Source organism: Pipistrellus hanaki (genome assembly GCF_964339955.1).
Source record: "Pipistrellus hanaki genome assembly, chromosome: 2".
Classification (NCBI taxonomy): Eukaryota; Metazoa; Chordata; class Mammalia; order Chiroptera; family Vespertilionidae; genus Pipistrellus; species Pipistrellus hanaki.
The window spans coordinates 37984440-38001221 of NC_140504.1; the positions used below are offsets into that span (position 1 = coordinate 37984440).

At 41.7% G+C, this 16782-nt stretch overlaps 1 protein-coding gene and 1 pseudogene across 2 annotated transcripts in view; both read left to right on the forward strand.

The window, feature by feature from the left end:
• The first annotated feature begins 10490 nt into the window (after window positions 1-10490).
• LOC311617658 (dihydrofolate reductase-like) lies at window positions 10491-11496 on the forward strand (annotated as a pseudogene). Its single transcript, XR_014797030.1, has 2 exons — window positions 10491-11340; window positions 11387-11496. The product of XR_014797030.1 is annotated as a dihydrofolate reductase-like (transcript).
• Window positions 11497-12237: 741 nt separating this feature from the next.
• Window positions 12238-16782, forward strand: part of ATP11B (ATPase phospholipid transporting 11B (putative)) — a 110008-nt gene continuing 105463 nt past the window's right edge. Inside the window, exon 1 of the mRNA XM_084874188.1 lies at window positions 12238-12646. Within this exon, the coding sequence (XP_084730314.1) occupies window positions 12620-12646 (27 nt within the window). The 5' untranslated portion in view covers window positions 12238-12619. The remainder of the gene's footprint in view (window positions 12647-16782) is intronic.

Consider the following 16782-nt stretch of genomic DNA (forward strand, 5'->3'; position numbering starts at 1 on the left):
AGTAAGGAGGTAGAGAATATCAGAAGAGATTTCCAAAGGGTACATGCATCATGCTGGCCTGGTCGTTCCAACTGCCCTCCCCTGCTGGTCTGATTGCCCACAACTGCCCTCCCCTGCAGGCCTGGGTCCCCCGCCCCCTCTAACTGCCCTCCCCTGCAGGCCTGATCACCCACAACTTCCCTCCCCTACTGGCCATCTTGTGGTGGCCATATTTGACCACATGGGGGTGGCCATCTTGTGTGTTGGAGTGATGGTCAATTTGCATATTACCTCATTATTATATAGGATGCCCAGGATTTTGCTCTCCTATACCCTCCCCTGCTCTCTGCTACCTCCTAGCTGTTATTACTGTGAAACTCCCATACCCTTCCTTGGTTGTAAGCTATTACCAAAATCAGATGTTCAGATTAACCCCTTGAAAAGTCACCACTGTCTTCCTGTTTCCCATGCACACGCCTCTTTGAACTAATATTTTGCAATACTCACCTCCCAACCCTTTCTATTTCTTGCAATCTTAATGAACACAGTTCTTCATTTCTCTCTGCATATTTTCTTCTTGCTCACATGTTTTCCTTCTTTCACATCCCACCTTATCTGGCTTCAACCTTTACTCATTGTTTTGTTTTCTTCCAGTCAATCTCCTACTGATACAAATGACCATCTATTTGTAAGTCATTGTAAGGTAGTGGGAATGACTATATGTAATTGTGGTAGATGTAAAGGAAAGCCCATAATCTTCAGACTGGATTATGTGGACTCATTGTTATGTCATCTTAAAACTCATCTTTATGACAATAATGAATGGTTATGTCTTCTATTTTCCTTTACTCCTTCTATTCAAAAAATCATTGAAGATGGCTCACAAAATATGCACAGTAGAATAATATACCAAGGAAGGGAAGTAACCAACCAAAGGCAAACTAAGTGTACTCAAAATAAAAAGCCAGGATAAAAGTATTTCACAAAACGTACACTGAGGAGTGTGGACACTTGCTCTAAGTAAGCCTCTGAATTTTTAAACTACCAACACACGATGGAAGGAAGTGCATTCAGTTACACAATTCAAAATGCTCAGAGGATTATACGACAAACCAGTTGCTCAAGAGAAGCAGAGTCATTTGTGGTAATGAACTTCTGCAGGCGCTCCTTACAACAATGGTGCCAGAGTGAGTGGCATTCTCAGCTGCACCTCCACTGTAAAAACAGTGGTGAGATTTCGGAGGCTACTTCTCCTAGTGTTAGATAAGACAAGGGGCTCAAGGTGTGGGCCAGGCCAGCTAAATGCTGTTTTGCTAAAAGTTAAAATGTAACATAGTAGCCAAAACCGGTTTGGCTCAGTAGATAGACTCGCAGGGGTCCTCAAACTTTTTAAAGTGGGGGCCAGATCACGGTCCCTCAGAGAGCTGGAGGGCCGGACTATATGAACGACTAATTCCTACTGTAACACCTCGGCTGCGCTCACTGCCCAAAAAACCTGGCGGGCAGGATCAGACTCCTCTGCGGGCCGCATGTGGCCCACGGGCCGTAGTTTGAAGACCCCTGAAGAGCATCTGCCTTCGAACTGAAAGGTCCCAGGTTTGATTCCAGTCAAGGGCATGTACCTTGGTTTCGGGCACATCCCCCGTGGGGGGTGTGCAGGAGGCAGTTGGTCGATGTTTCTCTCTCATCGATGTTTCTAGCTCTCTATCCTTCTCCCTTCCTCTCTGTAAAAAAATCAATCATTCATATATATATATATATATATATATATATATATATATATATATATATATATATTTTTTTTTTTTTAAAGGTAACATAGTATTTGGCAGGCCAGCAGTAAAAAAAGAGGAGCTTGACAGGAACTCAATCTAAATGTAGCCAACTGCAGAGAAACCAACATGTAATTGACCAAATCGGATATACAAGCAATGGCTAATCCTCCCTTTGGAAAGACTGAGCTTTGAATATGAATGCCTTCTCCTTTCCTTGCTGCAAGTAAATAAAACTACCTTGCAACACCCAGCTCATGTTCAAAAGAGTACCCCAAGCATGAACCCCTTGAGTTGGGCAAACTCCCTGAGTTAGGTGACACTGCTGTCCCTAGACTTCATATGTTGTTCATGTAATTCTAAACTACAGTTCAGTAAAAGTAATCATAAGAGTGGCCATGATGGCGAAAATGAGACATTTAGGGGTGGGCTAGCAATCTGAATCTGGGCCAGTAACCTAATTTACATTCTTATTCGCCTATTGCCTAGTCACTATCCCTTCTTTAATTATCTGGTCCTTCAAGACCTGTTTACCTAAGTACTACTCCCATTTTAGAGAGACCATAAGCCATGAACAATACACAGCCCCCAGACGGAGTTATCAGCACTGGCGCCAGGCCAGGCCTTTAGATGTGGTCTCACGGCCTCTGCCCCAACACATGGGGCTTTTTGCAAAGCCTGAAAAAGGTCTGGAAGTCCCATCCCATATTTGGAGGACAAAGAAACCAAAGGGAAAGCTTCCTCCATATTGGTTTGCTCAGGATTGGGAGAGGAACAGCAGTCCCTGAGTCTGTACTAGCACATGAGAAACATCTGAAAATGAATGGGTTTTTCCTGTGCCTCCAGTACTCCTGTGCTTTTTTCGATCGCCTGGTAAATTCTGGACCAGCCAAAAGAAGAGTATGCAAAAGCAGATTCCTCATCTGTTTTCTCTCTATATATAAAAGCCTAAGCGACGGTTGGACCATTCAGCCGTTGGACCATTTGACCGGTAGCTATGATGTGCACTGAACACCGGGGGGAAGATGCTCTGACTGGCAGGTTAGTTTGCTGCTGAGGTTCGGCCAGTTTGGACTGGGCGAGATGGGGTGGACACGCCCGGGAGCCTTCACGTGGTCCCTCCCTGGCACCAATCGGCATTGGTGGAGTCCTTCAGCCTGGCTTAAGCACTTTCATAATCCAGGACCCTTCTGGGAGATGACAGAGAGCCACAGGCCAACCAGAGGACCCCACGGGTGCATGAATCCATGCACTGGACCTCTAGTCTAAAGATAAAATGTAGGTAGTGAGAGGACAGAATAAATGGTTTATACAGAAAAGAGAAGCTGTAGGTGGTGAGAGCTGAGAGAGATGGTTTTTATTTTATTTTACTGGCTACAGTCCACTCTGCTGGTGTCCTTGTTTTCTTGCTTATCTGAACAATGCTGGCAGGACACAGTGGATCTTCCTCTGCCCCGTTTTCTTCTTAACCCTTCCAATAAAGACTGAGCCCGGCAAGGGTGGGGTTACTGGGTACTTCTTGGGCAGTGGTAGAATATTCAGCAAGGTAACTTTAAGATATAATATCTTTAATGTTACAACTAGTTTAAAAAGAAATTCTGGCTGTTTGCTGCTTAGGAATCATTAAAAAGCTGAGGATTCAAAGAATAAAGAATACTGAGTAGAAGGTCTAAAGCATGGTTATGCATTTTTAAAAGGACATAGAAAGAAGATTTCTATTTCAATAGAAAAGTTAACTCCTGATTCCATCTTGTGCTACGTCCTCCATTTTGTATAACTATGTCACTATGTAACTGGACCCTAGCCCTCACCCAACCAATCGGGGTCAGCCAAAGCAGTGACCTCACCACCCCTATAAATCCTTTGTTCTAGAGAAACCCGCTCTCTTTCTCCACCTTGCCACTGCATTGGTGTACGTGGAATTGAGCTCGGGCTAGCCAGAATAAAGGGCTTTTCTTTTTTCTTTTTTTTTTTAAATATATTTTATTGATTTTTTACAGAGAGGAAGAGAGAGAGATAGAGAGCTAGAAACGTCGATGAGAGAGAAACATCGACCAGCTGCCCCCTGCACACCCCTGCCGGGGATGTGCCCGCAACCATGCCCTTGACCGGAATCGAACCCGGGACCTTTCAGTCTGCAGACAGACGCTCTACCACTGAGCCAAACCGGTTTCGGCATAAAGGGCTCTTTTGCTTTTGCACTGGACTCAGCTTCCTGGTGGTCTTTGGGGGTCATGAAATCTGGGCATCACAGTAGGTTGCATAGTCTTCAGAAAATTCTCCACCAACATTACTTACATTCCCCACTGTTCATTTCTGTAAAGCACACAGGTATGTTGGCAATTTCTGGCATATTCATTTTCTTTAATACTCAGCAGAATTAAGGATAATATTAATGTTGTTTCATAAATGTTAAGGAAACAGAGGGCAACTGGGAAAATATGTGTGGGCTAAGCCAAGATTTTCCTCGGACCCCCCGGGGCAAGAATCTGAGCACCAGGCCTCTAGCATACCTATCATGTGCAACCATCACCACAACCCAGCTCCATAACTCTGTTCATCTTGTGAAAATGAAAATCTATACCCATTAGACAATAGCATCCCAGTCCCACCTCTCTCCAGACCCCAGCAACTTCATTTTACTTTCTGTAAGCTAAGACTGTCTATAAGACCTAATGCAGTCTTTTCTTTTTTCTTTTTTTTTCTTTTTTTTCTTTAAGAGAAAGAGAACAGGAGAGGGAGATAGAGAAACATTGATGTGAGAGTGAAACATCAATTGGCTGCCTTTTGCATGTCCCCTCCCTACTCAGGGATTGAGCCCAAGACCCGGGCTTGTGCCCTGACAAGGAATGGAACTGGCAATGTTCAGGATATGGGCTGACACCCAACATACTGAACCACACTGGCCAGGACCAAATGCAGTCATTTTAATGAGGAAAAAACACACTCATAAAATATTTAACCTCAAGCAATGAAACTTCCTCGTGATGTGCATAGGATAAAGTATTACAAAACGAATGCCTCTCAATGGCTAAATAACTTGACCTATTGTTTAGCATAAATAACTCAAAGTTGGTTAAATGTTGAAGACTATGAATAGCAGCTTTGGTTTTGCTGCAGCTGCTCTGAGGCCATCGATCTTTCTGTCAGTAATTCAATCGCAGGATACTTGTGTGTTTAAGCTCCTCCTCTCTTACAACAAGTAAAGCTAAGTCCAAAAGTATACACGTTCATTTTTCTGTTTTGTTGCAAGAGAAGTGATAGAACACTGGATCTAATTCATGCAAACTTAGTATGGAGTTATTAAAGGGCAACTTAAAAATAAGAAAGAAGGAAGGTGCAGAACATATTTATGGTTTACATGCATTGACTTGTCGTTTTTATGGATCCTAACTCTCACTGTGCTTTTGAGTTTTAATTCTGTATAAACATAAATAGCCAAAAAATTAAAGCTGCATTCATATAACTTAATCCACAACTGATAACTATTTGAGAATCTTTCATGAAACGTTCCAAAATGTAATGTGATACTGTTCCTAGTAAATTTCTTCACAAGGTGATAAAATATATAATCCTGGGCAATACTGGAAAAGCTTGTCTGAAGAGTGTTTTCTGTGTGTGTGTGTGTGTGTGTGTGTGTGTGTGTGTGTGTGTGTTTTAATTTTTTTTTATCTAAAGTCTGGTCTGAAAATTCTGGAAGGATAATTAATCAGAAGGAAACTGCTTTTTAATTTATTTTTAATCTTCATCTAAGGATGTGTTTCAATTGATTTTAGAGAGAGGAAGGGAGAACGAAAAAGAGAGAAAGAAAGAAAGGAAGGAAGGAAGGAAGGAAGGAAGGAAGGAAGGAAGGAAGGAAGGAAGGAAGGAAGGAAGAAAGATCAATGCAAGAGAGAAACATTAGTTGGTTGCCTCTCATATGCATCGAACTCACAACCTAGATATGTGTACTGAGAGGAAATCAGATCCAAAAACTTTTGACGTAGTAGATGATGCTCCAATCAACTAGCCACCCAACCAGGGCCAGAAGGAAACTGATTTTTAAGTGGAATAATTTACAATCTAGTAGATTTATGATTTTGAGAAAGTATAAAGTTGCTCTTTTAAAAAATGAGATAGAACAGATTCACTTCAGGCCAAAGGGATTGGCAGGAAGTATTCAAAATAATAGAAAGCAAGGACCTGCTACCAAGACTCTTCTACCCAACAAGGCCATCATTTAAAATTGAAGGAAAAATAGCCCTACCTGGTTTGGCTCAATGGAAAGAGCATTGGCCTGTGGACTGAAGAGTCCCAGGTTCAATTTCAGTCAAGGGTACAAGCCTAGGTTACAGGCTCAATCCCCAGCGGGAGTCAGCCAATCAATGATTTTCTCTTATCATTAACGTTTCTATCTTTTTTCTCCCTCTCCCTTCCTCTCTGAAATCATTGGAAGTTAAAAAAAACAAACAAACAAACAAAAAAAAACATGGCCCACATATATGCTGTCTACAAGAGACACACCTCAGAACAAAAGATACACATAGGCTCAAAATGAAAGGATGGAAAAAAATTTCATGCAAATGGAAGCACAAAATAAAGCTGGGGTAGCAATAATCATATGTGACAAAATAGATTTCAAAGCAGAGGACATAACAAGAGATAAGGAAAGCTACCTCATAATACTAAAGGGATCCATCCAACAATAGGATACCCTGGTAAACATATGCACCCAATATCAGAGCACCTAAAAATATAAAGAAACTCTTGGTAGATTTAAAAAATGACATTGACATCAATACAGTCATTGTTGGGGACCTTAATACCCTACTGTCATCAATGGATATATCTTCCAGACAAAATAAATAAAAAAAGAAACTGATCTTGAACAACACCCTGCACCACATGGATTTAATTGATATTTACAAAATATTTCATCCCAAAGTAACAGAATATACATTCTTCTCAGTGCACATGGAATAGTCTCAAAGATAGACCACATACAAGGACACAAACTAAGTCTGAATAAATTCAAGAAGATAATTATATCAGCATCTGCTCAAATCACAATACATGAAACTATAAATCAACTATGATAAAAAATTCCTCAAAAATATTCAAACACATGAAGGCTAAATAGCATGTTTCTAAACAATGAATGGGTTTCCAATGTGATCAAGAAAGAAATAAAAAATTACCTGGTAACTAATGAAAATGAATACACAACAACCCCAAATCTATGGGATACAGTGAAAGCAGTTATAAGAGGTAAGTTCATAGCACTACAGGCCTACTAAAAAAGAAAGAAAGAAAGAAAGAAAGAAAGAAAGAAAGAAAGAAAGAAAGAAAGAAAGAGAAAAAATTTTAAGAAACCATCCAATCCTACAACTTAAGGAATTAGAAAGATAACGAGAAGAAAGGCTCAGAGTAAGTAGAAGGAAGTAATAAAGATCAGAGTGGAAATAAATGACATAGAAACTAAAAAATAAAATACAAAAGATCAATGAAACCAATAGTTGGTTCTTTGAAAAGATAAATAAGAGTAATAAATCTTTAACTCTGGCTGGAGTCTGCCGCCTTTGAGCCGAGGCAAACCGCTGCAGCTACAGCTGCGAGGGCCAAGCCCCTTCCATGAAGTTCATAAATCGGGCCTCTATTATATATATAATGAACTATCAGAAAGAGAAACTGAAAAACAGTCCCATTTACAATTGCATTAAAAAAAATAAGGTACCAAGAAATAAATTTAACCAAGGAGGTAAAAGACCTGTATTCAGAAAACTGTAAGACATTAAAGAAAGAAACTTAGGAAGATAGAAACAAGTGGGAGCATATATATACTATGTTCATGGATTAGAAGAATTAACAATAAAATACTACCCAAAGCAATCCATAGATTCAATGTAATTCCATTCAAAAAGAAAAGAAAAATATCCCTCTTGGTTTTGTCTTTGGTACACTTGAGAATCACACCAAGTGATGTTGGGTTTTTTTTTGTTTTGTTTTTTTCCTTGGGAGTGAACACATCAAAAACAACCATATTTTCCATTAATTCAATGGCTGTTATGTGATGCTGGTAAACTTACTTTCTCAGAAGGTCTGTCACCTCTCTTGGAATGGCTTAAGTTTCAGTTTCCATCTCTCATCAGAGCACAACTTCCTATAACATGCTTTACTTCTGGATCTCTGCCAGTCCAGCACTTCTGAACTCAACGCTTCGCTCTAGCAATGATTTCCTACCTCACCCTTCTCTCTCCAGCCTATCACACAGAATGCTTATGGAGTAAGATTCTAATTTCATCCTGTCATTTCTTGTTCAGAAAATTCCAGGGATCACCCATTTCCTATAAACTCTTGTGACTAGCCAGAAACTCTCCCAATTACTATGCCTCATCATACTTAACCAAACCCCACCTCTTATTTACTCCAAATTAGCAGTTGTTCCTCAAACACCCTGAATATTCTTCACTCTGAAAAGTATTTCTTCCTGCAGTTCATCCTGCTGGAAAGCACCCTTCCCATTCTCCCTCCCATTTTAAGTTCAGTTTCAATTCAGCTCCTTTCTTCTGAACTCTCCCCAATTACTACTGTGCACATCACATTTCTGAAAATAGTGACCATTATTGGTATATTTCTTTAGGACTTAATCCCATATTGACTTGGATTGTTATTTAATTGATTCCTGTCAGCATCTTCTCTTTCCAACTAGATTATAAACTGCACTCAGAGCGAAGGTGCTCACCTTAAAAGTTGCATTTGTGTCTCCTCCTAGTTTTAGGCAGTTGTTATGCAAACATTTGGTGGTTAATACATTTAAGAAATAGCTGTGTGTGATATATCCTGATCTTTTTATTCTATTTTTTAAAAAAAACAATCATGACACACTAAATTGATTACTCATGACTAAAGGATTATAATCTACATATAAAATACTTTATGCTCCTTGAATTCAAATGAGGTGCATAAAATTGTTTTTGAAAAATGCTTACAACAAAATAGTATTTTGAATTCTCATTCTGTTCCTGACAGTTTGAGTTACAATTATTATCTTTAGGGTTATCTTGAGATCACTTCTTACCACATTCTACCATAGCATTTAGAATCAATTCCTCCTCCCACTTCTACTTTTTGAAATTTGGGACACCGTAAAATAAAACAAAGTATCATCTAGATTTTTCTTTCTTACGCTATCTTGACAGATTTTAGTGACATATAAATAAACATTTCAGGATTAATTTTAATTAGACCACTTGCAGATGAATAAAAGCAGGTATAGTCATACTTCTGTGTCTTTACATATCTTAGGAACTTGCATGAGCCTTATTGCCTAATCATACAGAATCTGAATCCCAGTTTTGCAAAGTTACTTACATTGAGCCTTTATTTTCACATCCATACAATGGGAATAATAATACTAACTTCAAAGAATTTTGAAGGGTTAAAGTAGATCGTGCAAGAACAGAGGTTAGGACAGAGCCTAGGACACACAAGTGTTCCATGAATGGCTTATCACTATAACAAATAAAACTTCCTTTACGTTCATAAAGCAAGGTTCAATCATAAGAACAAAAGTAAGATTAGTTTTTCTCTTTAAATATGTAGCTCAGCGACTTTTCTTTCTTTTTTAAAATTTTACTGATTGATTTTAGATAGAGGGAGTGAATCATCCATCTGCTGTTCCACTTACTTTTGCACTCATTTGGTTGTTTCCTGAATTGTTTTGCCCCCACCAGAGATGGAGCAACCTTATCTTACCCAGACTACCCAGGTAGTGCTCTAACCAACTGAGCTATCTGGACAGGGCCTTTAGCTCAGCGAATTCCAACCTTTTTCATCTAACGACACACAAACTAATTATTAAATTCTGTGCACCACCAAACAATATATATTTTTTGTGGATCTAACAAAAAATGGTATAATTTTGATTCATTCACATGGGACGGTTATTGTATTGGCTGTTGTCATTTTTTTATTTGTCAATCTAAAAGAGGTCAGTGTCCTGACTAATAGTCAGGTATTGCATATTTTAAAAATTCTTATGGCATACCGGTGTGTCTCTGTGTCACAATGGTTGAAAATCGCTGAGCTAGCTAATTTTTGTGATTGGCTTAATATTTATTATATACAATTCCACTGCTGGTTTTAGAAATCATAAATATCCCTGAGGAAAGGCTCTATTTATGGTGCTGAATAAGCATTATATAATAAGAAATGTCTATATAAACTAAAACAACATATATATGCAATAGCTTGCCCAGTCATACTAATCTCATTTAGATTTCTTTTTCACGTTATAAAATGTCGTTTTTTAAAAAACCACAAGTGCCTGTGTTAAATGAAGTGCGCTTCAACTCAGCAAAATTATTGCACACAATACTTAATACATAACACCTAAGATGTTCACGGGGCTGCATTTGAACAAAGGGAGACCTGACGCTTCATTTCAGCCTTCCAAATCAAAGCCTTGTCCAGTTATTTTTATATTCCTCGTCTTTGTCCACCCTTATCTTACCTGGGTCTTGCTACATCTAGAGTGTTTTTGATTGCAGGAGTTTGGCAATGAACAGAAAACAAGAAACTTTCCACAGAGTACATTCTTCACCCTAACCTGTTCAGTTTAACCCTGCAAAAACAGTGTCTCGTCCATTCTCCTGGAAACACTGACCCAGAGTAAACCAGGCACAGGGGATCTGCCTTCCTTCCAAAATTACTTAAAAGGGAGCAATCGAGATTAATTAAAAGGGAGCGATACCGAACAGCATCGTCGCGGTGTCCCAGAACATGGGCATCGGCAAGAATGGGGACCTGCCCTGGCCCCCGCTCAGGAATGAATTCAAGTATTTCCAAAGAATGACCACCACGACGGCAGCAGAAGGTAAACAGAACTTGGTGATTATGGGTAGGAAGACCTGGTTCTCCATTCCCGAGAAGAGTCGGTCTTTAAAGGACAGGATTAATTTAGTTCTCAGTAGAGAACTCAAGGAACCTCCAAAAGGAGCTCATTTTCTCGCCAAAAGTCTGGATGATGCCTTAAAACTTATTGAGGAACCAGAATTAACAAATAAAGTGGATATGGTTTGGATAGTGGGAGGGAGTTCCGTTTATAAGGACAAGCCCAGCCATCAACGACTCTTTGTGACAAGGATCATGAAGGAATTTGAAAAGTGATACATTTTTTCCAGAAAATGATTTGGAGAAATACAAACTTCTCCCAGAGTACCCAGGTGTTGTTTCTGATGTCCAGGAGGAAAAAGGCATTAAGTAAAAATTTGAAGTATATGAAAAGAATGAGTAATGTGAAGGTGTTTTCTGATTCATTTCAAGTTGTTCCCCATCCCCTCCAAACAATTATATATTTAACATTAGAAAAATATATTTCTGTTAATTAGATCTATGGATAATTATTTCAAAGCAATGTATTTTTATTAATTACTTTTCATCTGAACCACAACATTTGTGAAATATCTGTTGCTGTAATTGTCTGAATCCTCAAGAAATTCTGAAGATTAGGTCCCTACCACCTGCTTAGGGTAACATATGCCAAGAAACCACAATGGGAGAATCCCCTGGTGGTATCCATTACCTATAAAGAAAGGAGCTAGCCAAATTTGTCCAAATGTCAGAAATGGATTATAAACAGAAGAATTAGAACTTAGATATTAAACTAGAAGTACGGTAGATCAATCAAAACAGGGAACAAAATTACTCTATGCATATCTCACTTCTGAAAAAAGTTCTGTTCACTCAGAGAAGCACTAAATTGAGAACTACAGTACATTCCATATAGATAGTAAGAAACTGGTAGGACTAATTTTTCAATGATTAAAAGAAAAGGTCTGAGACCTTTAAAAACAATATAGTCAAAACCGGGTTGGCTTAGTGCGGACTAAAGGGTCCTGCGTTCGATTCCGCTAAAGGGCATGTGCCTTGGTTGCAGGCACATCCCCAGTAGGGGGTGTGCAGGAGGCAGCTGATTGATGTTTCTAACTATCTTCCTTCCTCTCTGTAAAAAAAATCAATAAAATATATTTAAAAAATAAAATAAAAGGGAGCGATACCCCAACTCAGTTGTTAAAGAGGGCTTGCGTTCTGCGTTGGGGCTAAGGCTTTGACGATTGAGCCCAAAGCAGAGACCTCTGGGGATTATAACCTTCAGTCCCCACTCTCCAGATTGTTGCCTATGCGTGTCGGGGGGACGGGTGCGGGATGGGGGGGAAGAGGGGGTGTACCCAGAAAGCCACGGCAGAAACCCACCTGCAACAGGAGGTAGAAATAAAGGAGTCAGTCAGAAACCCCAGGCTCCACAGGCAGCCAATCAGAGGCGACTTCATCCCCGAGATGGGGCGGAGCGTAGACACTGCGTCCTATAGCCCCGCCCCTTTCATCAGGTGGCCCCGCCTACAAGGCTGAGCCCCGCCCACACGGCTGAGCCCCGTTGTAGAGGCCGGCGGAGCGCGCCCCGCCCCTGGGCCCGCCAGTCCCTGACGTCACGTCCGGGGGGCGGGCCGGGACGCCGGGGACGGGCCCGGGTGGGGCCGGGACGCCGGTGGGGGGGCGGGGGGGAGGCCGGGCCGGGCGGGGGTGGGGTTGTGGCGGTGCTTTGGGTGACAACGGTCCATAATGAAGGTGGCTGCGGCGAGGCGCCCGGCTCCGCAGCGCCGGGTGGGGGTGGCGCCGGGGCCGCGCCTGTGAGACCTCGGTGGGGGCCGGCGCGGGGAGATGGGGGCCCGGCGGCGCGGGGAGTGAGGCGGCGACGGCGGCGGCGGCGGGAGCGGCGAGCGCAACTTCAGCCGGAGGGGCTCTCCCACTTCCTCCTCGGGCTCGTGGGCCTCCACCTGCAGCCCCGCTGCCCCCGCGTCCCGCGGGACCGGGGCGGCGACGGCGGGGGCATGTGGCGCTGGGTCCGGCAGCAGCTGGTAGGTACCTCCGACCTCCCGCGGGGCAGGGCCGGGGCGCGGGGCCGGCCTGGGGCGTCGGGCTTAGGCCGCGGCGGAGGCGGGAGCGGGGCGGCGGGGCCGGGGCCGGAGCCGGAGCCGGAGCGGGCGAACCCCGCGCCGCCCCGCGCGCGCCTCCCCACCAGCCCGGGTCGCCGGCGCCGGCTCGCGGGGAGGCGGCGGTGTCCTGGCCGCGCTTCTCGGCGACTCCCTCCTCCTCTTCCTCCTCCTCCTCGCCGCTCCTCGGCGGCCGCGGCCCGACGCGGGGCTCCGAGGCCGCTGGCGAGGGCACGGAACGTGCAGAGAGGCCGGCGCTTCCTGCCTCCGGGTGGGAGGGGAGGACTGGGCTGTGAGACCTCGTCCCCGTTTGCAGTGAGTGCGAGAGCCGGGGCGGCGTTCGTCATCCGAAGGCGGGTTCGGTCCTGGGCTGACCCCTCACTCCCCGCGGGAGGAGGGTCCCCCAGAGCCTGGGTGAGGGCCGAAGACATCCCGGCACCCCTTGTAGTTTCGGAAGAGGTTTGCATGGGAACTGGGTAGGACTGCGTGCCCGGAACCTTGTCCTCACGCCACCCCAGGTGAAACTTTAGGAATGTCGACCTTATATTTATTTACTTATTTATTTATTTATTTAGTCCGTCCTCCCGAAGGCAGTTTGAGTGAAATAGCGTTGGAGCCAGTGGAACATCTCTGGGGGGAGAGAGATGAAATCTTTAGACGCGGATGATGTGTGGCATATAGAAAAGCGCCGCGTTCTTAGAATTAATTCAGAGACAGAGAGACAGACAGACATCTTTTCCTGCCTCTTGGCAAACGTAGCGCGAGGGCAGCAGGGAGAATGTGGGGCGAAAGTTGCTGCTGGCGGAGGAAGCCTAACCTCGTCTGGGTGAGGAGGGAGGTCTGGGCCCGGCTGCTGCTTCGTTTCCAAATGGCTTTGGTTAAAGGCTCCAAAGCTCAGGGGTTCCGTGCGTTCATTCAAAAGGCAGCGGAGCCAAACCGATTTTTTATTTTATTTTTTTTTTGGAGACGAAAGCGTTAGGAAGTCTCTTTCCCAACTGTCCCTACAACAGCAATTTGACGTTAAGACTGCCAAGTATGCCGGGTCAGAGCCAGCCTTTATGTTGCAGTGGGCACTATTCTAAAAATGAAATTTAAAAAATCTAATTATATGACACTGGAACTGCCTGCCACGCCCTCGAACAAATGTTGGGCTATTTTTAGTTAGTTGTGAATTCAGATATATGCCTTATTAGGAAATCAAGCTAATGATCTTCTGTAATAATAAAAGCATAATATGCTAATTAGACCAGACAGCCAACCGACCTTCCAGAGGAAGCCAGGGCTGCAAGGGCCTAGCCCCTTGCACGAATTAATTTCGTGCATCGGGCCTCTGGTGTCATTATAACACCATGTTGTGGTGAGACTTGGTTGCAGTAAGCCGCAGCACAGTAGCTTGACTCGAAGTTAATTATTTTTTTCCTGAAGTTAATTATTATAGGTCTGATCTCATGCTTTTGATTTGCCAGCCTTCCTTGTATGGAAGGGTTAGCCTGATGGTGTTTTTGTGTGGTAGGAAGATCCTTCTGAAGTGGTTCTCTGAAAGCTTTTCCTGTGAAGACACTACTTCTCGGTGTTAGGTATTTTTGTTAATCTGAATAAAATCCTGCTGTGTAACCTCTCATGTTCAAGACAGACAATTTGATCATGTTTTTTTTTTTTTTTTAATATATTTTTTATTGATTTTTTTACAGAGAGGAAGGGAGAGAAATAGAGAGCTAGAAACGTCGATGAGAGAGAAGCATCGACCAGCTGCCTCCTGCACACCCTCCACCGGGGATGTGTCCGCAACCAATGTACATGCCCCTGACCGGAATCGAACCCGCAGACCGATGCTCTACCACTGAGCCAAACCGGTTTCAGCTTGGTCATGTTTTTTTAAAAATGACTTCAAGTGAATGCAATCTAAAGGAAGGGCGGGAAGTTGTGTGGCTAATTTCTAAGACAACAAGTCGGACAGGTTGCTGTGCGTAAAAAAAAAAAAATGCTGTCTCTGCTCATTGGTTTTATTTTTAAGTTATCAGATCTTCTAAGTATATAATCAGACCTGTGCCAATTTAGGACTTTGTACCTTTGATTAACTTTGTACAGTCACTCAAATTATACATTAAGGGTAGTAATGAAAGCATATTTTACTATCCCAGTCATAAGCAGTTATTTTACTTACTCTACCGGGAATTACTCAAAGTCTAGTTTAGATTATACTTCAGCTAGATTATACTACAATGGGTTGAGTCATCCATGTCTTTTAGGAAGAGACTTACTTTAAAAATTGATATAAATAGAATAAAATTGGGAAAATTAATATGCAAACTAAGGGTAGGTTTTTGGAGTTCTAAACACACTTTATTCATTATATGAAACCTGATTTTCAACAACTTCTTGCCCAAAAAGTTTATAGTCATTTTATTATAGAAATAAATATTATGCTCTAGTACTTTCTCCTTAATTAAAGAAATGCTTGACTCCGTATCTCCACAAAGTATTTTCATTAACTAGAGTTGATGAGGAAAATCAGGAGTTTATCAGAAGCTTGATGTTTTCTGTTAGAGAAATAGAGTGGAAAGAATATCATTTCCCTTTTTTCAGAGAGAGTGCGGAAAACATCGTTGAGAGAGAGAAACAAATGGTTTGACCTGACCTGGGATTGACCCGCAACCTAACTATGTGCCCTGACCAGGACTCAAACCCATGACCTTCAGTTTATGGGACAGCACTCCAACCAATTGAGCCACACTGGCTAGGGATCCCTTTCTCTTTTGTGACTCATAATGAAGTTATTTTACACTAAGAAAAAATTTTTATGTCTTTTTGGTACACTTAGTATTATCCATAGTGTACTCATTTCTAGCAGCATATGTGTATTAACTCAGAGATAGGATGACAACATTTTCATTATATAATAGTGGAAGTGTCATTAGCTACTGTTTTCTAATTAAATTTGTATAGTAATTATTAACCATATTTGCTATTAAAATTCTAATTAAATTAAAAGTTTGTGTGACTATTACCTACCATATTGGACAGATCAGAGTAGAACATTATCATTATCACAGAAAATTCTACTGGACAGTACTGCAGACTTTTAACTGAAAGTCTTTTTCAATAAATATTTTAGTTGATTTGTAATATTTACAGGGCAATGTAATGCTATGTTTTTAAAGCACATCCTGTGTGCAGACATTATAATGGGCTAAATATACTCAGGATACAAATGTAGGTCAGTGAGCGCCTTAATTCATCTTTTTATGCTCAGTGTCTTCCACAGTACTTGACATAGAGCAGACATTGGGTTCATGTTTGCTCAATAAATAGGCCAAGAAAGAATGAATCCCATGGTGTTGCTTCTGTGTTCAGAGATACAGTGACAAAATCCAAGAGTGACCAGTTCAGAAGAAAGCTAGAAAATGGCTGTAATTTTACAAAAATACAACTGAACGTTGTTATAGTAAGATGCTGTTTCTTAAATTTTTTCATATTTGTTTTGGCAGTAGTGGAAGGGCTGATAAAATTGTCTTCTGATTCACTGAGAAAAAGGAAAGCTCTTAACCTAAACTGTCTCAACTTTCTGTTTTCTCACCACACGTTCACTGAACTTGTTTATAATTGTACTAAATTTTTCCTTTTCCACTTGTCACAAGGAAGGTGTGCTAATCCTCTTGATCCTGTAGCCTGTTTTCAACTTAGCAGCAGAGTGATCTTATTTAAACACAAGTTAGATAATGTAATTCCTATATTTACAACCTTCTAAGGTCTTGCCTTCTTGCTCACACTAAAATTAGCTGCTTGTGCTATTAATCCTGTTCTCCACAGTCCCCACCAAGTATCTGTACTTGTATGTTTAGTCTTTACCTTTAACCTGTGAACATTTTTAAGGCTCTCTCTATTTTAATTTGTACTGTACCTGAAAATGTCATGTTCTTTTCAAATTTCTAAAAAATAGGTCTTTTCTGAATAACTATGCCATCTAATACACATGAAGTGTGGCTAGTTCCAATTGAGAGATCTTTTTTTTAAATTTCTTTATTGATTATGGTTTCACATAATTGTCCTCAAACCCCCCC